At 36.9% G+C, this 21,288-nt stretch overlaps 3 protein-coding genes across 7 annotated transcripts; 1 reads left to right on the forward strand and 2 right to left on the reverse strand.

The window, feature by feature from the left end:
* Positions 1-25: 25 nt before the first annotated feature.
* Positions 26-7,966, reverse strand: LOC104905376 (methionine aminopeptidase 1A). Of its 2 annotated transcripts, XM_010693903.4 has the most exons (17): positions 7,801-7,965; positions 7,603-7,686; positions 6,508-6,558; positions 5,820-5,993; positions 5,107-5,182; positions 4,864-4,911; positions 4,711-4,755; positions 4,353-4,452; positions 3,547-3,598; positions 3,418-3,459; positions 2,899-2,960; positions 2,709-2,807; positions 1,755-1,828; positions 1,577-1,646; positions 1,041-1,106; positions 858-946; positions 26-344 (listed from the first exon to the last, which is right to left on the reverse strand). In XM_010693903.4, exons 2-17 carry the CDS (start codon positions 7,674-7,676, stop codon positions 267-269), a joined length of 1,200 nt encoding a protein of 399 aa, XP_010692205.2. In that variant the 5' UTR covers positions 7,677-7,686; positions 7,801-7,965; the 3' UTR covers positions 26-266. The 2 variants fall into 2 exon arrangements, with proteins under 2 accessions (XP_010692205.2, XP_048496643.1); XM_048640686.2 differs by lacking the exons at positions 26-344; positions 858-946 and having other exon boundaries at positions 1,071-1,106; positions 1,547-1,646; positions 7,801-7,966.
* Positions 7,967-10,628: 2,662 nt separating this feature from the next.
* LOC104905375 (ycf20-like protein) lies at positions 10,629-13,337 on the forward strand. Of its 2 annotated transcripts, none has more exons than XM_010693901.3 (5): positions 10,629-10,927; positions 11,079-11,230; positions 12,059-12,457; positions 12,548-12,661; positions 12,995-13,337. In XM_010693901.3, the coding sequence occupies exons 2-4, from the start codon at positions 11,106-11,108 to the stop codon at positions 12,552-12,554; spliced, it is 531 nt and encodes a 176-aa protein (XP_010692203.2). In that variant the 5' UTR covers positions 10,629-10,927; positions 11,079-11,105; the 3' UTR covers positions 12,555-12,661; positions 12,995-13,337. The 2 variants fall into 2 exon arrangements, with proteins under 2 accessions (XP_010692203.2, XP_010692204.2); XM_010693902.4 differs by having other exon boundaries at positions 10,635-10,699.
* A 1,020-nt stretch (positions 13,338-14,357) lies between these two features.
* On the reverse strand, positions 14,358-18,343 carry LOC104905374 (pentatricopeptide repeat-containing protein At5g12100, mitochondrial). Of its 3 annotated transcripts, XM_010693898.3 has the most exons (4): positions 15,848-18,342; positions 15,664-15,746; positions 15,454-15,571; positions 14,358-14,616 (listed from the first exon to the last, which is right to left on the reverse strand). In XM_010693898.3, the coding sequence occupies exons 1-2, from the start codon at positions 18,203-18,205 to the stop codon at positions 15,705-15,707; spliced, it is 2,400 nt and encodes a 799-aa protein (XP_010692200.2). In that variant the 5' UTR covers positions 18,206-18,342; the 3' UTR covers positions 14,358-14,616; positions 15,454-15,571; positions 15,664-15,704. The 3 variants fall into 3 exon arrangements, with proteins under 3 accessions (XP_010692200.2, XP_048496629.1, XP_048496626.1); XM_048640672.2 differs by having other exon boundaries at positions 15,471-15,571; positions 15,664-18,343; XM_048640669.2 differs by having other exon boundaries at positions 15,664-18,343.
* Between the last annotated feature and the right edge of the window lie 2,945 nt (positions 18,344-21,288).

The raw sequence follows: 21,288 nt of genomic DNA on the forward strand, positions 1-21,288 counted from the left end.
GAACAATGAAAGAACAGACCAGAAATAACCAGATTTCCAGCAAATTTTCCTCAATGGTAGTGAAAATGAGAAAGTTTACATTTATGCTCATCGTAAATGACAAATCAGAAACGAACCAAAAGATCACCAAAATGAATTAAACCTACCACTCATCAATGAGAGAAATTCATGTATACAAAATTCAAATAAGAAAAAAAAAACAATTTGAGAATTGTTAGAATACACGAAAAATAGCTCTCCACTTCCTCAGAAACTGAGGTAATTTCTCAAACATTGAGCCAAGGGAATACATTAGGGGAGGTAGGCAATCGCGCTGTAAGGTTTTCAACCCCTGTTTCAGTCACCTGCAGAATAACAAATTCAAGGATATATTATCATGGATTTCATACGCTAAACCATATAAAGCCAAAAGAAAGACATTGAGTTCTAATTTCTTAGTTTCTCTTTACATGAGGGAAAGCACTAGTTAAGCTGGGGTTAGACCAAGAGGGGGTGAGGGTAATAAGAGGGATGCTGAACCAACTATGACTTGCACGGATGACAACCCCTCAACCTGGCAGCCCCAAAAACTAAACTGAAAACAGACTTCAGAAATGGCAAAAGATGAGATTTATTGATTTAAGCAAGACTGACAACTTCCCAGATTTTGGATTAAAAAACAAATAAGAAGATGATTCTATTATTGTGTAAGATGCCAATAGCAGGAGAGTATCTCTACTAAATGAATCTAGAGAAACCAGTAATCTTACAAAGAAATAATTGAGCAAATATCTAAGCTCTTAAAGGGCACAAATTACTTTTTATAAAGATAGAAAAGAGAGAGATGATGCGGTCATAACAAAGAGAAAGATGAGTACCAGCAATGTGTGCTCAAACTGAGCACTGCGCTTTCCATCTGCAGTAACAGCAGTCCATCCATCAGGCCACATTCTGTCTCGCCACACCCCTAAAAACACAGTACACCATGAAAGCAAACATAATCACACATACAAAGAGGGAAGATCTTATGGCTGTAATACACATATAGACCATGAAAGTACCTGCATTAATCATTGGTTCAATTGTGAAGGTCTGTCCAGCCTTCATCACACCAACTGTTTTATTTCCTGCTTTTGTTAAGGAAGAGAATGTGTAAATGCAGCAAATATTAAGATTGTTCTGTAGAAACCCTGCGGAACGCAATGCTCAATGTGGCACGTAACTATAGTTTCTTTTAGTGGAAAAGCATTATAGTTAATTACCCCATCAGTCCCAAATTTATTTTTCACTTAACCATTTTCGTCCAATTTTTTGTTTTCAACTTGCCTAAAATGGCGAGATACAGATCTACCATGTGAGTGGGTCCCATTTATTCTTGATACATTCTCTCTCTGTCACATCAGCCATTCACCCTCTCTTTCACAATTTCTACAATTTTTCTTACTACTTTCTCAGTCCACTTTTAGTTTCTTAAATTACATTTAACATGCAAATGGCCCAGCCCTTACTAGTTTTCTGATATGTACACCAAACTAAGTGAAATAAAATATTGGGCCAGAGGATGTACATGATAGAAAACGTGATTATTCAAGGATACTTTCATAATGCGGAATATTTGGGGCACAGTGGAAAAGCTCTCCAATTCCATGACCACAATATGACTTAACCTGTATTTTTCATGAGAAAAGAAACACATGAGCTAGTTGGTCAGATGCTCAGATCCTTGAAGCAGCTATCACACTTTGAGAACTCCTAATACAGATCATACCACATACCACACTCATGGATGACCTTGTAGCATGTCGACTAATGACCTCCCCGACTTCTCGAAATCTCATGCCCGGCTTGACTGTAATAAAAACAGAGAATATGACCAAAAACTCCAGGAAGCATGTTGACCAATCAAGATGTAAATGCAATGATACAGGTTTTCTTGGATGCAACAATCCACAGATACAAAAAATGGATGGAAAAAAGGCCACCTTCCCTTTTCTTTCTCCCTGTTTTTCCCCCTCTGACCAGCAAAAGAAGGCCAAATGAACAAGGTGAAAGCTGAGAATGCAACAGCAGCCTTTAAATGCCTTTTTTTCCCGGATTTAAAATGGAAAGGATAGGATATTTGTGTAGAAGGCACCAATTTACAGCAAAGATGGCATAGTTGAGACTGCCACTGCATTCTGGTAATCAATCTGTTGACTTAAAATATTACTGCATGCTAAATATGTTGGGTTTAAACTTTTGAAGGGGCTTTATAATACTAGTATCCAGAGAAACTTTGTTACTTTATTACATTAATTTCTTCCCGTTATCTGCTATCTATAGAATGATACTTTATCCATGTCCATATACTATATGTCTTAGTTCCTTATATCCAACGAAAATAGTTATACAAACCAGAGCAAATTGACAGGACATAAAACTCCTGATTTCGCATAAAATGCACTTCATCGGTCATAACCATATTAAAACTGAATGCCTCCTATACCGAAACTGCCACTTAGAAGGTGAGACCATAAAGGCAAATTAAAGCGAGCTCTGAATGTTATATGAAAATGCAATATTCAAAAGTATATAAATACGCTAAATAGATAATAATCAATAAAGTACTCTTTTGAGTAGTAAATGGTCAAAGACTTTATTTCAGAGTCACACTTAATCGTTGTCATGCATGAATGGGCTTCACACAGTATTAAAAAAAGGATGTAATCTATGAGTCATTAAGCACCAACCAATGGATATTGCTTTCTCCAGGCATTCATATGTACACTTGACCAGCTTTTGTGATTCTTCATCAACATTTCCAACAAAATAGGTCTCATTCAGATCACCTGCAGATAATTCAAGCAGCAGTCAGCATACTAACCCTATGGGCACTTGTTAAATCACCATTTAACAGTTCTTGAGGAACATAATTCTCACCATGAACCCCTTTGTAGTAAACAGTGACATCAACATTTACAATATCACCATCTTCTAACACTCTGAAACAATAAGTAAGATATCCATTAGTAAAGCATTTAAATAAAAATAACTTCTATAACCATTTGCAGAACAAAATTAAAAGTCATCAAATATTTATCAAATGCAAGTGCTGAATATGCTTTTCAGTTATCCATCAAACGTGATCACCCACGAGTAGATCAAGATGTGTGATAGCCTGATAGGTATCCCAAAAGACTGACAGCTACATGATGTGAATTTTCTTTTCTTCTTCCTATTTCCTTCTCTTACGTTTTTTCTTTGGGGGGGTGAGGGGAGTAAAGAGTATGTGAATCCACTAAGTTGACAACTTATACCTCTACACCAGCAGCAAAAAGAAAAGTACAATTTAGGATTGAGTTATACCCCCCCCCCCCAAAAACAAAAAGAAAAAGGGAAACCCCTAAAAGAGAGATAACATAACTATGGTGTTCCAAATCTAAAGCATTAAGGACATACCTGGCATCAGGTATCCCATGGCAGATGACTTCGTTGACGGACCTACAACAAGCAAGTCGATTCTATACTAGTTACAGATTTCACAACCCCAGGTAATTATTGAGAAAGTTAACATGTAAAAATACCTACGTGCAGCAGGATTTCGGAAAGAAATGATAATTCAATGGAGAAGGATAAGCGCCTGCATTCATCAAAAAAGAAAAAAAGGCTAGTCATATAACCTTGTGTCTTATACTATATAGTTAGAATACAAAATCATTTGGAAAAAACATATATATGATCAAATATATGGTTCTCATACAAGAAGTGATACTCAAAGCTACATCGTGCCTCAAATTATGTAGTCCACAACAATGACATTGTGAAATTGGGTGATGGGGTTTTAGAGCATTTATCCCTTCATGCACATCCACCCATTAGAATTCTGAAGGATTTCACAGCACACTGAAGCTTCACTAAGTTGCCAGTTTTACTTGTTCCAGTGACTGCTCCTGAATAATTTACACATGCTACCCCAAAAAAGAAAACAGTATAGGTGGAGCATTGGAAGAGAAAGTCGGTTCTCTTAATCTCGGTCAGAAGGGAGTGACAGCTCTTGCTCCTAAAGAGTGTGAAAATACTATTAAGTACAGAATTGTCGGTTATATTTGACAATTGACTGGGGCCAAGACAGTGGAACTCTTGACTGTACTTTTTCTGTTCGCAAATGGTGAATCTCATCTAATGTAAGAATATAATGCATATCTAGAGATCTGAGAGGATGAGAAAACCTAGAAGTGAAGATAAGTAATCTATAAAAGGGTTCTCCTGACTTTCCTAGTCACCAAAGTGAAAGTATCCCAGAACTAGGCAACATGTCTTTTTAAAATATCCATATGCAACAAGATAATTCTACACATGTAGTAGCTTAATTCTTGTCCTACATCAACACAAACCTGCCGCTATAGTAGCCTCATGGACAACTCGGTCAATTTCATCTGTCGTAATGCCTGGCCGAATAATACGTGCAGCTGCATCCAAAACCTCCCTAGCAATCTGAAGAAAGCAATTTCAGAGTTCATAGCTACACGTAACCTAAGATGGACTCAATTAATTCATCTAAAAAAAAGGAGAGGGGCTTCCTTCAGTTCATCCTTTACCATGAAGAAAGTAAGGTTTCTTTCTTGTGTGGGGGTCGAACAAAGATGTTCACATACCACCGCAAAACTATATATAAAAGGCAAGGGGCATCATACACAAGGAAACCACTTTAACTATTGACTATTATAACTTCAACAAACAAATTGACCTTACCTTGCAAGTCTCTCTCATCCTCTCTATCTGCTCTGGAGTTTTGATCTTCAGAATTGAAAATTTATTAGAAAACAGATAAAGAGAAAAATAAAAATCTGAGTGGACTAAAAAGCCACTATATACAAGTATAGGAAGTATAATATTTAAGCCTACCTCGACAACATGCTGCAGGGAGCTCTCCGGCTCGATTTTCGGGATACCCTACAATTATTAGAAGCATCTCATTAGAGCTTCATTATTTGCAGACTTCAAGGACCAAAGGCAACATCAGTTCATTTATAAGCACAATGTGTAACAGGTAGCTTCTAGGATTAATAGAATGCGATTGAATGCATTCAAAAATCTGGAAAATATGCAGTAAAATTACAATTGTCAATAAAAGAAATAAAAACTTACATCCATGGCCCAATCCGGTAGCTCAATATGTGCTGGTACAGTACGCTTACTTGATATGGGGTATGGTCTTAATGATCTACACCAGGAAAAGGTTACATTATAGAGAAGAATGAAATACCAGCAAAAGAATGGAGCCAATTCAAAAGGTGTGTCTCCAAACATGAGTCCAGACCCCAGCCCCACACTCCTCAATAAGAAGCAATAGTAAAGCGATAATACTTTATCTAATTAAAACCTATAACGTTACTAAATACAATCTAAGTAGCAAAAGAAACATGCAATGTTAGGTATATACGAGCAAGCAGCAACCACACAGACACCCAAAACAAAAAAATTCCTTTTTAAGCAAACAATAGAATTTTTGAAGGGGTCAACAAAACAAAAACAAAAAAAAAAAAACCATGAACTCACACTGCAAGAATAGAATTATCAATCCCATTATGTAGCAGTCATGATAGCAATTACTCTCACCATAGAATTTTTATATGAGGCTATAGTATAAAGACATGTGAAGTACAGAGAAAAGTCTTATAAGAGGTGGAGTTGATATTTATATAATTCAGTATTACTTCTTACTTTTTTAAAAGGCGGACTTTTGATGGATCACAATAAGATAGAGTGAGGCAGTCTAAGACTTGCTCAATGTACAATAGGGAAAGGCTGCAATTGTAAATAAAAGTGTAGCCAAAAACAAGCAAGTATTGGCATAATACCCTGTCCAATCGAAATTTGGAAGCTTTGAAGTCCGAGCCTGTCCTTTTTTTAAGCAATAAAGCCAACCTTCACTATTTTTGTCTCCAGCAGCACCAGTTCCCAAGGAAGACGCATTTGCCTTCATGTGCACCGATTTATGAGAACTCCAAGATTCCTTGAAACATTCCTGAGAACTATAATAGACATAAGTTTGTTAATGACCTGGGTTTAAACACTCTAAGTCGACAAACATGAGTAAATATTAGCTACACAATTGAAGTACACTCAAAAGTATAGACCCCAAAAAGTAGTAAATTGGTAAGAAATCCTTGATAAGGGTGTGTCCTATCAACTGCATTTGACGTATCTTAACTTATCTTAACGTATTGTTATTGCGAATTGAACTTTTTGGAACTTACTAAACTTATCTGAAATAATTTGAACTTATCTTAACTTATATTTCTCAATTAGTCTAGATAGATTGAAAAGAACACTACCTAAGAGGCTAAAAGTTTAATTCCCGGTTCTCAAGTTCCAGCTACAATTTCTCCAAAGTCCAAACCATAAAAAAAGGCTTATGAAACTAACAAGTGCAATGACATAATTAGAGACTCTGTAATAGGAGACCATCAAAAGGTTATAAATAAAGCCTCGTATGGAATTTAACTTTCAACCTTACTGCAATATAAGTACAAATCTAATAATTACCAGAATGAAGCACCTTCCCGTGGGAGCTTCAGCAGTACACACTTCGGACACCTGCAAAAATTGTATCATAGGTGTTAAATTCAATTCAGATACTGAAAAACTCATTTGCTGAATTACTCAGAAAGGTAGAATATATCACCAAGCTGACATTCACAGACCTTGTAAATGGGTTAGCTACTCATTCTTTTTTATATATAAAAAAGAGGTTGGGAGACATGCTTTAGCCATCCAAAATTTATAATGTGGAAGCTTTAAAAGATATCCATTTTCGCAAATTATTTAGTAGTTACGTGACAATTTTAAGGATCATCTTAATTGTACGACTACCGTCACTTTTATAAGCCTTTAAGACCCATTCCCTAATACAGAGAAGAAGATTTTCTCTCCTTTATCGGAGAGGGGGCAAGCAGCAAACCTCTTATTCCACCTAGCAACCATTATACTCCCTCCGGTCTTTATTAGTTTACTCGTATTCCTTTTTGGGATGTCCCTTAATTGAGAAGAACTATAAAAAGAAATAACTTTGTCTACCCATTATTAATAAGTGGAATCCAACACATCCATCTCGAAATATGTTTTTACTATCGATTTCTAGTGGGTAAACTATCCGACGGGTAAATCAGTAAATGTCTCAAATTCCATGATGGAGTGAAAACAAGAAAACAAAACAAAGAAAAAAATATTTATGATTTCATTTCTCTACAATCAAATATTTTTTTTTTCCAATAACCTTGATAATTCTAACCGGTGTTACTCCGACACCTCCATTTACCTCAAAAACAGGGTGTAGTGTCGTGTCCGACATGACACTTTACTTGGATACTTCATTTTAAACTAAAAACTTGACTTTTTTCTACAAAATAGCCGAGTCGTACACTTGGACACGTATCCTAGTAGACCCTCAATCTGAGTAACATAGATTCTAACAACCCTGGATCAAATTAATCATGTACAAAGAGTAAAGACTATAAATTCATGCTGAAATCAACGGAAAACAGAAAAGGGCACAATCAACCAGAAAATAAATAAAGAAATACCCATTTTTAGAACTAATTAATGGAAGCAAAAAAAAAAAAAAAGAAAAGAGGGACATACTGAAGATGAGCAGGTTTAGAGCATCGAGCACACGATAAACTCGATTGATTTGGTTCAGACCCATCATCCACCATTGTTGTATCACTGTAAAAATTAAGTTAAGATTGAATAAACGTATTAATCAAGAAAAAGAAAACTAACAAGAAATTATAGTAGATAAATAAAATGAGTAAATTCCCTTTAGTTTTTCGGTAGTACCTGGTGTTAAATGGAGCAGAGGTTGAATTGAAGTTGTGTGTGAAGGTATGGGAGAAAGCAGGGAGGAGAGAGAAAGCAGGGATACTAGGGTTGAAGGAGTCTAGCAGAGGTTGGCGGGGAATAACAACTTGCTTTTAATTGTTGATTAAGCAATGGAAAATACAAAGTTGAACTGGTTTTTATTATACTTAGATCTTTGCAAGAAATTCCAATTTGTTGTGAGAAGTAAGGGCCTGTTTGGTTCACTAAACTGGAATTGAATGGTATGGATGTCCATACTAGGGTGGTATGGATTCAAAACTCCATACCAGTTTCAAACTGTTTGGTTCAATCCTGTAATGGATTTAATGTCCATTTCTGTTGTTTGGTTCACTTTTGGAATGGATTCTACATCTAGTTTTTATTTTAATATAATTGTACCAGCTATATGAATATAAAAAAAAGACATAAATTTATTAAAAAAAAGAATCAAACCCTCCCCACCCACCATAACCACCCATCCTACAACCTCTCCTTCACCAACGCGCACAGGAGACCACCGCACCACCTTCCCTTCTCCGACGAACTGCCGTCCTCACCGGACTCCATCGCCGGCACCTGTACGCGCAACCCCACTCGTCTACTTTCTCACATAAACCAACAACATCCCCCTCCATCACGCCTTCTTCCGCCTCTCATCACAGAGCACCGATGACCGACCACCGGTTATCCTCGTCGGCACCCACCAATAACCCTCGCGACTCCCTCCTGCTCTAGGCAGCAACCAATTGCCTTCACAGCCTCCTTCCACGCTCGTCACGACCCTCCCCTCGCGCCTTCTTCTTCTCCGGCACAAAACCGTCGCATGTCCTTCTTTCTCCTCTAACAAAACCGAAACCCACCACCTTCATTCCACACCATTTCAGACCCTCTCTCTCCTCTGGCGAAAAATCTTAGGGTTGACCTCTCTCTCCCTCCCATACAAATTAGGGTTTGAAACTTGGGTGGAATGGAGTAAGAAACTTAGGGGGGAGGGGAGATTGGGATTCTAGGGGGATGGGATGGAGATAGATACCCTTGGGTATGATACTCTACCCTAAATATGTCCAACCAAACAATGGAATGGATGTCATTCCATTCCATTCCATTAAAAATACCCCAACCAAACACCCCCTAAGTATTTTGCAAAAAATTAATATTATTCGGCTATTATTCCCCTTATTTTTTTGAGGCCCCCCTTCGCAAGCTCGTGGTAAGATGAATTTCCTTTGGCTGTCTCACACATGGCTACTCACCCAGATGCCCAACAAGCTCCGAACCCCCCTTCCCAACCCCCAACAATATTGAAATTTTTGATACTTATATTCAAAAGGTTATACTGATCACAAAAACTTTTTGTATTTTTATAGTTTTTTTGTAGGGATACACCAGGATAATAGAGCATTTTACGGGGATATACCTCACTATTTTTTTTTGTGGGGATATACCAGCCTAAATTTAAGTTTTGTTAAAAGGTACCAAAAACACTATTTCCGACGAAAAAGTCAACAACCTTTGATTTGGTAGGACGTCGCGAGTGATCCACAAATTGACGGTGACAAAGTTGGATGAAAATGAATGTAATAGAAGCAATTAAATATCATGCATTATACAAAGAGTAATTAAGCAAGTCAAATGCCGAAAATTTGTTGTTTCCGCCAAAAATAGTATTTTTGATACATTATAACAAACTTAATTTTAGATTAGCATATAAAAAATAATAATTAGTGAGATATATCGCATGCTCTAATTAGAGATAGGAATGGGCCGGCCCGGCCCATTGTCCGCTACGTGGGCCGCGAGCCTGTCACGGTCAAGAAATTTTATTTCCGGCCCGCAACGGCACGCCCCCGCGTGGGCCGAACGCTCCTTTCTGTGTTTTTTTAAACTAAAACTGTCAAAAATACAAAAATACAACATAAAGCATGAGCCAGCCCGCGACCCGTGGACAAATATTTAAAATTTCAAGCGCGGCTCGGCCCGCCACTAATGGGTCTGGGCACGGCCCGCTATTTACTCAGGCCGCGTGCCGAGCCCGTGAATAGGCCCTGCCCTGCCCATGCCCACCTCTTGCTCTAATACGCTGATATTAGGGATGGCAATGGGTCCTGGACCCGACCCAGACCCGCTAGGACCCGACCCATTTATAAGGGGCTGGGTTCAGAAATTTTAGACCCAATGGGTTCGGGTCGGGTCTGGGTCCCAAAGAGCATGGGTCGGGTCTTGGTCCGGATCCATATATGCTAGACCCAGACCCGTCCCGCGGACCCATTTACATATTAGATTTTTTTTTTTTTTACCTAAACTCTAAAATTTTATGAGTTTTGATTTTGTAAACTCATTAGTATTGTAACTCCACTAAGACATGTAACTTTATAAGTTGTAACATTTTAATATTTTATGAGTTTTGATTTTGTGAACTCGTTAGTGTTGTAACTCCACTAAGACATGTAACTTTATAAGTTGTAACATTTTAATATTTTATGAGTTAATTCTTAAAACTTTATTTAGAGAATGTTTTAACCATGGATACAAGAACATATATATATTAGGGCGAAAATTTTTAATTACATATATTCAAAAATGTGATGAAAACTTAAAACTAAGAAGGACCCATTTAGGATCCAGTAAGGACCCATGGACCCGTTAGACCCAGCGGATCTGGGTCTGGAAAATCTAGACCCAACGGATCTGGGGCGGGTCTGGGTCTGTGAAAAATAAACGGGTCTGGGTCTGGGTCCAGGTGGACCCGCCCCATTGCCATCCCTAGCTGATATATCCCTCAAATAACTCGTATTTTTATTTTCTTTACCGAGAATTAGGCAAGAAAAACGCTCGAAAAAGAAACAAAGAAAAGAAGATCGATTAAGCGACAATCAAGGTCGTCATCTCTAACCCTAACCCTCAATTACAGTTTAGACCTCTCTTTCTCTCTTTAAACTCATCCATTTCCGCATTTCATCGAAAAAGTTCACAAAAACACACAATTTGGAATTTCCATCATTTCAATTTGACTTCCAAATTAGAACTTAGAAGTGAGAGAAAAAGATTTTGATCAAATTTAATCTTTCGACGACATTGGAAACTTGATTTTCCAAAAATTCTTAAGGTTTGTCTTCGATTATTATTAATCTAAGTATTGAGCTTAAAAAACTTGAATCTCCAACATATATGACCAATAATTCAGATAACTCGCAAGTGTAATTTTAATGTAAAATTTTATGTATGAAAACTGATATGTTTGTGAATGTGACTCGTAGAGTGGATGTTGAACTGCACAAATTTTCATGATTCTGTATTTTGGAACAAGATTACATCAATGTCCGAACAATGTGATGATGTTTACTCCCACAAAGTATTTGCGCTATATTGTTAGTTCAATTCAAGTAAAAGAGCTCAGTTGCAGTTGCAAGTAAGTTTTCTATGATGTTGAAGATGATGTATATTATTGGTTTATAACCTAATTTTGTGATAATAAATTTTGTTAGTATAAGAGTGATTGAATACTTTGGGACGGAATTGTCCTCTATGAGTTCCCATGGGTATATGGGATGTACAGAATCGGCCCGTTTGATAGACGATAATGAATAATAGTAATGATTTTTAGTGATTGTTTGTTTGATTGGAGGAAGTACTTGTTAGGAAGTTCCAATGCTGATTTAAGGGAAGTATAGAAAGTTCATTGGTAGTGCCACTTCATGTGTTAATGTCAACCAAGCAACTTCATTTTTTACCACTGTTTAGGAATTTCATCCTTTCATATTATATGATGTTGATTAAACAAGTACCTAGTGTAATTATGTATTCGAGTCCCTTGTCAATGTCCATGGTGATGCTTGTCCACCCTCCAAACACTTTTTTTTTAGAATCTCCATAGAGTTTCAGTTTTATTCATTACAGTTCTGGAATGTGGTATTGTATGATTATGAAAATTAATGAAGAAAAACACATGGTTGAGGATGAAATTTCTTTACCATGGATGTTTGCACGGGGTATATCTTACAAAATTATGTTGCAAGTATTTCCGTTTACCAAATGGCCATAGGTCCAGGTAGGTATCATTTCCGATATTTTTCTGATCATAAGCAGTTCAACTGTGCAAGGTCCATAAGTATAACTATGATGTGAACAGGCAGCTACAAGCTTGGAAGAGTCAGTTTAACTTTTAAGCTAAAGCAGCTGCTCAGCTTTGAAAAATCACGTCTACCATTAACTTACCTGAAAAGAATATTGTCTGTAGGAGCAGGAGAAGGGGTTGGTCAATTAGGAGCAGTGCAGATGGCAGAGGATTCGATCCTCTCAGTGGCACTGGTGATGGAAGAACTCGATTACTCAAAGCGATTCAGACTCTACAGATCCGGTTAAATGCAAGGATTCGGGATTTCCGGAAAGATCTTCCTAGGAAGTTTTTCTTTTTCTTGGTGGGATTCTATTGTGCAACTGCATTTGCTACTGTGATTGGACAAACAGGTGACTGGGACATTCTGTCTGCTGCCGTGGCCGTCGCTGTGGTGGAGGGTATTGGAGCTCTTATGTACAAAGTTTCTGTACCTTTGCTTGACAGGAGCAGGAACCTTATTGCCATATTTAACTACTGGAAAGCTGGACTTACAATGGGTCTTTTCTTGGATTCATTCAAGTATGAAATAAGTTGGGGGATTGCTTACTATTTTTTTGTAATGCTCCACTACTCTTCTTGTATTCTAATTGTTTTCAACCTTGTTTTCAGGTATTAAGGTATCAAGTCCTGACTTTATTTGAGGGCAGAAACTTGGATTGTTGGAAATGAGGTAGCCTTAGACGCACCTGGAATGATGTAAATTGTATTTGATACAAGTGAAAGGTAAGGCCATAAGAATTGTAGTTGTAAACGATGAATGAGTTGCTGATATATAGCATTGCAATTTTCCGTTTAGCCAGATAAGAGCAGCAACATTTTCTTTTGCGAAATTTTTGAAAGCAAACCTTTCATATATCATTTGTGAGAAACAACCTTTTAATATTTTTCTGGCAACTATAGACATTTTTTTTTACTGATTATTGGTAAATTTCCACATCACGCAGTAGATCTATCACTGTGATAGAAACTAACCCTTATTTCATGTCGTACTTGTAACAAGATTTTCATGATGGGATAAAGCAGGTTTTCTTAATTTGATGGCTGTTTTTTTTGCAGTTTCTATATGGCTTTGTTTGGGTCGGATTCATTCTTGAAGAGATCATTGTATGCCAGGTTCTACTTGTAAAGAGTACAGTCGACTAACAAAATTTTACACAGCACCTGCCTTGTTCATCGAAGCTCGTAGTATCCTGATGCAAAATGTGAAATTTGGCAGGAGATGCTGATACGAAGTTCAGCAGCAAGCATGTATAGCATACACAAATTCATTTTGGAACTTATGTACGTCCTTTCATTTTAGTTGGCTACAGTTACTATTCATATGGTCAAATGTTGAAAACTCTCATCGTATTTTTTCATTTCTATGGAAAAGATTTATAAGAAAAAGAATATTGCCATACTAGTTCTTGTTAAATTTATTTCGATGAGGATTTTAAAAGATAAACTTAATACTTCATAATTTTTACTAGTGTCTAATGTGTAACTGAAGATATATTAATAGTCAATATTTAATAGGATCCATAAAAGAACTAGTCTACGCAAATAGGAACATGCAGCCACCTCAAAGGAACACAGCAAGTATGTTGATGGGTAAAGATTTCAAGTTACCTATATAGCTTTAGTAGTACCACTTAGGGTGCGTTCTATTCAACTTATTGGACCTGAACTTATTGGAACTTATCTGAACTGAACTTATTGAACCTGAACTGAACTTGTTGGAACTTATTAAACCTGATTGGACCTGATTCAACTTATTGGACCTGATTGAACCTGATTGGAACTTATTGGACCTGATTGACCTTAAATTTAAGGCTATTCCTTTCACACCATAGGCAAATTACACCACTTCCCCCAGCTTGAATCTCGTTTAATCCCTAAACTCGTCCAATTCCATCTCCAACTGAGAGTTTGAGACCACTTACCGATTTCCATCCACTTAAAAAATTCGTGTCAAATTTGGTATTTCTACTTACTACTCTCTCTGTCCCAAATTAGTTGCTACATTTGCTTTTTTACAGTTTACGAGATGCAACTTCAAACACCAATATCTTGAGTTATACATGTGAAAAAATTATAAAAATTATATATTTGAAAAATACAAATTGAGACGAATTAAATAAGATCCAACATGACTATGTTTTTTCTTATGTATATGGAGTAAAAGATAGTCAAAGTTATGACGTGAACAGTACCTACGGTCAAAATGTAGCAACTAATTTGGGACGGAGGGAGTAATAGAATAGCTACCTTCAAAAGATTAAGAAATGTTCAAAAAAATGTGAGGGTTACGATAAGATCAGATTTTTTCAGGAAAACAAATCGAATAGAACATGCCCTGGGCTAGGTAAAAGAGAAGAGGCCTTCTTGTTGGGATAAGGCCCGATTATTTTACTCCTGGGTTTATTGATTTACATCAATCTGGATTTACAATTTTCAAATATAAAAGAATGCACGTATACATTTACATACTAAGGTGTGAAATAGCTCAATTCGCATAATTTACATGAGCTTCAACATACATAATCAGGTATAAAATCGAAGCAGTTTCTGAGCCATCAACATGTTTTTTCATGTATGAAGGTTTGAACAGCAAATAATCTGTATCTCCAATTATCAGAATTTCGAAGATCAGTCCGATTAGCTAAGTTATTTGAGCTGCTTCAATCCTAAGGGTCCATCTGCATTAAACACACGCAAGTTCAGACAAAATGAAAAAATATGCAGAAAGTAATTTAAAACAGCCACAAAGTGGTATGAAGTTCACAATTGATATATAGAATAGCCAATGAGGGGATTTTGAAAGGGTTAAACTGTAGAGTATGGCCAAGCAACCTGTTTGTTACCGAACAAGAAAGAAGAGGGGGGGGGGGGGGGAATTGTCAATATGCCCTTCATCTCTCTTGTTTGGTATCAAACATTTTGATGTTTAGGCTTTTTATACACTGTAAATGCAGCATCTTACGAGCATGGAGAGTCAGGTATGCATCTCAGACTCTAAAAACCCATAATAATACGACTATTTCTCTCAGTTAAACGCAAAACAGCACAACATTATTACCTAATGACCAATGGCTTATGGGGCACAGTTACAAAATCTGCAGCCAAATTGCGCATTTAAATCACCATAAAAGATCCATCTATACAATAATTTTCACTGATATTCAACACACATATTCCCTGCTCGATATAGGAGTGATACTACAATAGTACAATGTTCAGAAACTTAGAGCAATAAGTTTTGATAAAGTAATCCTCTTTGTCTTACTTTTGCCTTTCTTCCTCAAAAGCCAACTTATCCTGTTATTGCTCTTCACATCGAATGGCAAGACATTGGACTTTTAACATCCTACTAATTACCCTTGTCTTGATTTATTATCGCCTAACAAATGGTCGTTAGGGCTTATATTTCAACATATTCCATATCTAGCTTGTTTTTTAAGGTACAGTAGGCTTTTCATGTATGTATTAGAATTTAGAACAAATGCTTGATATCAAAAAGGCACAAAGACCGTCACCTAAGTATGATTAATACCCAAAAAATCAAGGTTGACCTAGTTGGTTGGAGGCCCTCCCGATTCTTGCTCCTTGTAAAGTTGGATGCCCAATCCTCACATGGAAGGATCTTCCTCTTATCTTAGAAAAAAGAAAAAAAAACAAACAGAAAGTAACATTAATACCCATGTTTTTCAAGACCTCCAAACAGCAGTAAATATATGATTGAGTACCTGTATTTGTGGTTCTCCAGGTTATTTTGATGTTACACAATCTATACATGCTCTGTCGGTTGCACCCTGACAACCAATCTTCCCTACAAGGCTACAGTTATCAGCTTGCAGCAGCAGACAAAGCGTCATCAATAAAACAATCACCCAATCCTTTCGCACTCATTTCTGAGTAGACTATACGTACCTCTTTCAGCTTTCCTTCTTCTTTAAGCCCACTTATAAGCTCATTACATTTGCTGGCAGCCAATAGATAACCCTTGTCAACCATTTCTCTATACCAAGCATATGCCTCGCTAACATTTTTCAGCTTGCAATGTCCATCAATCAGTATGGTATAAGTGTCAGCTTTAAGAAGAATTCCTCTAGCTTTCATATCACTGATAAGACCCATTACTTTGTTCTGCTCTCCCATCTTAAGGTGCCCCATTATCAAACTATTGTATGTCATCTTGTCAAGCTCGATCCCCTTACTTGTCATCTCCTTGTGCATAGCGAGTGCCTTTTCAACGTCTCCATGCTCCACATAGGAATATATAAGGGCATTATATACAAGTCTATCAGGAGACAGACTGAAACCCAACATTTCTTTATATATCTTATCTACTAGCAACAAGCTTTCTTTGCTGCATCCGCTAATTAGTGTATGGTAGGTGCTTAAGGTTGGTTTGATGCCCATTTTCTTCATAGATTCATACAAAGATAAGGACTTCGAAAATTTTCCAGCACCAGAGTACCCAAGAATCAGACAATTATAAGTGATTGCATCAGGAGCCAAATCTCTACCAGTAATATGTGGAAGAAGACATTCAGCTTCCTGTAATTTTCCCTTCTTGCATAACCCACTAATAAGAGAGTTATAAGTGACTAATGTTGGAACCACATTGTTTCTTAGCATCTCATCATATAACCCAAAGGCAGCCTGAAATTTCCCTGCATTGCATTGACCAGCAATAATCATGTTATATATCTGTGCATTTGGTAGAACCCCTCTTCCCACCATATCCCCCAAAGCAATCTGAGCTTCGAGAAGTTTACCATCTTTGCAGAGACTATTTATAAGAGCGCCATAAGTAATTACACTTGGTTTCAGACCATGGTTTTCCATACTTTCCAGCACCTCAAAACTCCTATCAATCATGTGATTTCTACCATAACCATCAATAAGAATGTTATACGTCTCACTGGTGGGAGCAACTCCCTTGTCTTTCATCTTTACCATCCATTTCTCTGCCTCCTCCATGTTTCCTAATTCACAAAACTTTTTTATCAAAGAATTAAAAGTAACAAAAGATGGTCTAAGACCAACAGAGTCCATCTTTTCCAATATAGAGAAGGCTTTTTCCATGTTATCAGCTGCACAATACCCATTTAAGATTGTATTATAAGCTACCTCATTTGGTGGACGATTATTCTCAACTAGCTTATTCAAAACCTTTTCAGCCTTTTCCACCTCCCCTTCCTTGCACAAACTATTCACCCAAATAGCACTAGTATATTCACTAATTTCAATCCCTCTTGCATTCACTTCATCCAAACAAGCCAACATCGTATCTTGATCACCACACTTCAAGTAACCATCCAACAAAATGCTGTACGTATACGCGTCAGGCAAGAAACCATATGATTTCATCTCCTCCAATACCCTATCCACTCCCTCCATCCTATGTGTCTTACACAACCCATTAAGCAACGAATTGAAAGTAACCTGATCAGGAGCTATATTCTCCAACTTCATCCTTTCCTTTAAACTAAAAGCCTCCTCCAAACTCCCACCTTTACAATACCCATCAATCAGTGTATTGTATGTAACCGGACTCGGAACCAAATTTCTTTGAGACATTTCATCAAACAGTTGGTGTGCTTCCTTAATCCTCTTCTCTTTACAAAACCCACTAATCAAAACATTATAAACAAACACATTAACACCAATTCTTCTCTCCTCCATAAGTTTTAACAACTCTAAACCTCTACCCAGATCACCAAGCTTCACAGCCGCCTGTATTGCTTTACTATAAGCAAATTTCGTAACCCTAATTCCAGAATTCAAAACATCATCAAACAAATTAAGTGCTTTATCAAACTGATTAGTAGAAATTAGGCAATTAATTAACTTATCAAATGCATCCATGCTAAAATAACCTTCATCTTTTTTAATAATCTGAAGCAACTCCACTGCTTCATTGGGGAGCTTAGAATCAACACAAAGAGAGAAAACCAAGCTTAAAAAACTCCGATTTAGCGAAGGATTGGAGAGAGAAAATGCAGAGCAGAATTCAGAGGGAGAAGAAAAGAGGGTTTTAGATGTAATTAAGGGTTTAAGGAGATTATGGGCAGCTTCAAACTGCGATTGCTGAATAAAATCTCGGAGTTTCTGCAACAATTCTTGCTTTTCCATGTCGTTTTGGGAGGTGGGTGTGGGTGTATTGTTGTTTTCTGGGAGTGAAGAGAGGGAAGAGGAGAGAGAAAATGAAGTGGGTTTTGAGTGGTTTGTGGTGTTTATGGGTGGAGGTTTTCTGAGGAGGAATCGAAATTGCTTCACCATTGTTGTATTTTTCAATGGGAAAAAAATGGGGAAAATGGTTTTTGAGTGGTTTTTGTGGTGATTCTGAGGGTTCAGAATTCAGAAAGCAGTTTTATTTTACAGTAAAATGGAAGTTGTTTGAAAGAGAGGGAAACGACGGACGAAAGTACAAGGCCAGGTGCTGGGATTACAGAATACAGGTGTTATTAATTCCGAATATGGATTTTTTTGTCCAAAATTACATTTAACTTTCATATTTTTGTAAGAAATTACTTTATAAAAAAATCATTGCCCCAAACAACTTTATTTTTACCATTTTGTTGTTGACAACTAACTTATGTCGGTTTTCGGCGTTGACTTTTGTTTTTCCCGGTTTTTTAAAGTCACGTTATATCACTTGACCTCTTCAAACCCTTTTTTTTTTCTAATTTCCCCATTTCTTGTGTGCGCACGCTCTCTTTCTCATATCTATGTGACATTTTGTATCACCAATCCACCATTAAATTCCTCTACTATTTTAACTAAAATTGAAACACTCACCCTTCTCAATTTTCACAAGGGTAATTTTGTTTTTCTTATAATTTTGAACTGAAAATACAAAAGTCAACGTCGGAAACCGACAAAAGGTAGCTGTCAACAACAAAATTGTAAAGTAAGGTAGTTTAGGACAACAAGTTTTTTATAACGTTGTTTCTCGCAAAAACTTTAAAGTTAAAGGTAGTTTGGGACAAAAAAATCATTATTATAAAGCTTGTTTTTTTAGCTTAATTTCAATTCAGTTCTATGCCACTCAATACAACTTATTTCAATTTCAACTCTACTAATATAATAATAATAGTAATAATAATAATAGTAGTAATAATAATAGTAATAATAGTAATAATAATAATAATAATAATAATAGTAATAATAATAATAATAATAATAATAGTAGTAGTAGTAATAATAATAATAATAATAACTCTCCAGGGTTCAGGGACGCTTGTTAGCTTTTGCCTAATAATAATAATAATAATAATAATAATAATAATAATAATAATAATAATAATAATAATAATAATAATAATAATAATAATAATAATAATAATATTATTATTATTATTATTATTATTATTATTATTATTATATTCAATTCAGTTTAGTGTAGTTCGTTCAGCTCAATACAAACCCTTTTGTTTCATTATTGGTTTGCTCATATTTTCATATTTCAGTACAAATTTGCAAGCTTCATGACCATGTAGAGGGGTTAACGAGCTGAACCTCGCCCAATACCTAGCTTCGGTTGTTCGGCTCAACTCTAACACTTTTATTCAAACTAGAGTCGAGTCTCGATCATTTAACCTTGAAACTCAACTTGATTTAGGAAAAAAATTTCCTCAGTTCTTTTTCTATTGCAACAATTGCGTTTTCACGCTTGTCAATGACAACTTCAACTATTAATATCTTTAATTATTTTTCAGTAAAATTATACAAATTTGATATTTTGAAACTATATATCGAGCCGTATCCAACAATACCTAAATGACTGTATTTTTCTTATATAAAAATCACAATAAAAAGTTAAAGGGTAGTCACTAGTCAGTAAATAGTGTAAAAATTTCATTGTTCCAATTATACTTGCGTACGGACTGAGCCATGTTGACCCTCATGATGGGCCCACGAGCTGAGGTATTGCAGTGGGCCATGCATTGGCCTATGCTGTTAAGCACGGGACATGTCGGGCCCAACCAACTTTTACAAAAAATGAATTGCGGCGCGATCCAGCTCGCATGCCTTGTGGGCTAAACTCCTGCCTCCTACGAGCCACTCGTATTTAAGGCGAGTTTTGGATGGGCCGACTACAAGCTTATGCCAAAAACGGACAACTTTTTTTTTTTACAGTTGCGGCACGTCCGTGGCCCACTCCAGGACGGGCCTCCCATGGGACATTCCGGTCCGCTGTCAGGTCTAGTTCCAATGGAAAAGAAACAGAGGAAGGATATTGCAACATTTTCCATAGATAGGTTTAAGCTACTTTGTTATGTAGTGTAAAACTAGCAATTAATATCACAACTCCCAAAGAAGGGTTCTTAGAACTGGAGACTTGTGCAACAATGATTGGTTCAAATCCCGAAGCAAACTCCTGACCAGCAACCTGCAAAAAAGGGACCCACCCTGGAGGTTTGGGTGGTATTTCCCCCTCCGATGCTTAAGTCAGGTATCAGGGATGTAAAGGAACTTTTAGAGAGAGAAAGTAGAGAGAGAGATAGAAGAATTTATGACAGAGTAACAGTACTATGCCCTCCAAAGATGTACCTTTCACCCTGAAATCAAGGACTATTTATACTGTTTGAAATGACTGTTGTGCCTTGATGTCACCCTAATTTGGGAGCATCTGATTGGCTAATCAAAGTTTTGGGACACGTGGCAGCTGTTAATTGGTCAGTACACCTCACTTTCATATAAAGGTGTAACATGCATCTTACTGGGCCTAAGTACAATTTTTGGGGCCAAGAAGGTCTTTTTAGTACGCTTTCAGAGAAACGTACTTTTAGGCCTGTCACCTTCAGGCCCTTTGTACTTTTATTCCCCTGCATATATGCCACATGTAGGGCTCAGATGAGGCCACGTGTCAGTACCAGAGCCGTTGATTTTTTAGGCTACAACATTTGCCCCTTAAAAGAGGGAGTTATTATCTTTTGGGCGCCAAGACGGTTAATCTTCCTCTTTTAACCGACCTGAAACTGCCCTTCCTTATTTCAAAAAAGAGGCGCCATTTTGCCGGTCTCCACAGGTCAACTCCTATGAACAACGGTTACTTTTACCGGATGAGAGGTCATTTTCACCCCTCTATAAATATGTGCCTTAGTCGCTCCTGGAATCATTTTAACATTGCTGAGAAATTTTCTAAGAGAGAGATCTGCAAATTTTTACTGAACTTTTTAGAGAGAAGAACAACTCCCGTCCAAGCTCTTGCAATTGTTGTTTTGCTCGTCCGACTTTAAGTCATCTCTGACGTCCGTCCGAACTTTTCCTTACAGGTATTCCTCATCATCCTTCTTTTGTATTTTCAAGCATTTTTTAAGAAAAGGATTCGTCCTCTTCCTCGAACTATTCCGGCCGCT

The sequence above is a fragment of the Beta vulgaris genome, chromosome 1 (genome assembly GCF_026745355.1).
Source record: "Beta vulgaris subsp. vulgaris cultivar EL10 chromosome 1, EL10.2, whole genome shotgun sequence".
NCBI lineage: Eukaryota > Viridiplantae > Streptophyta > Magnoliopsida > Caryophyllales > Amaranthaceae > Beta > Beta vulgaris.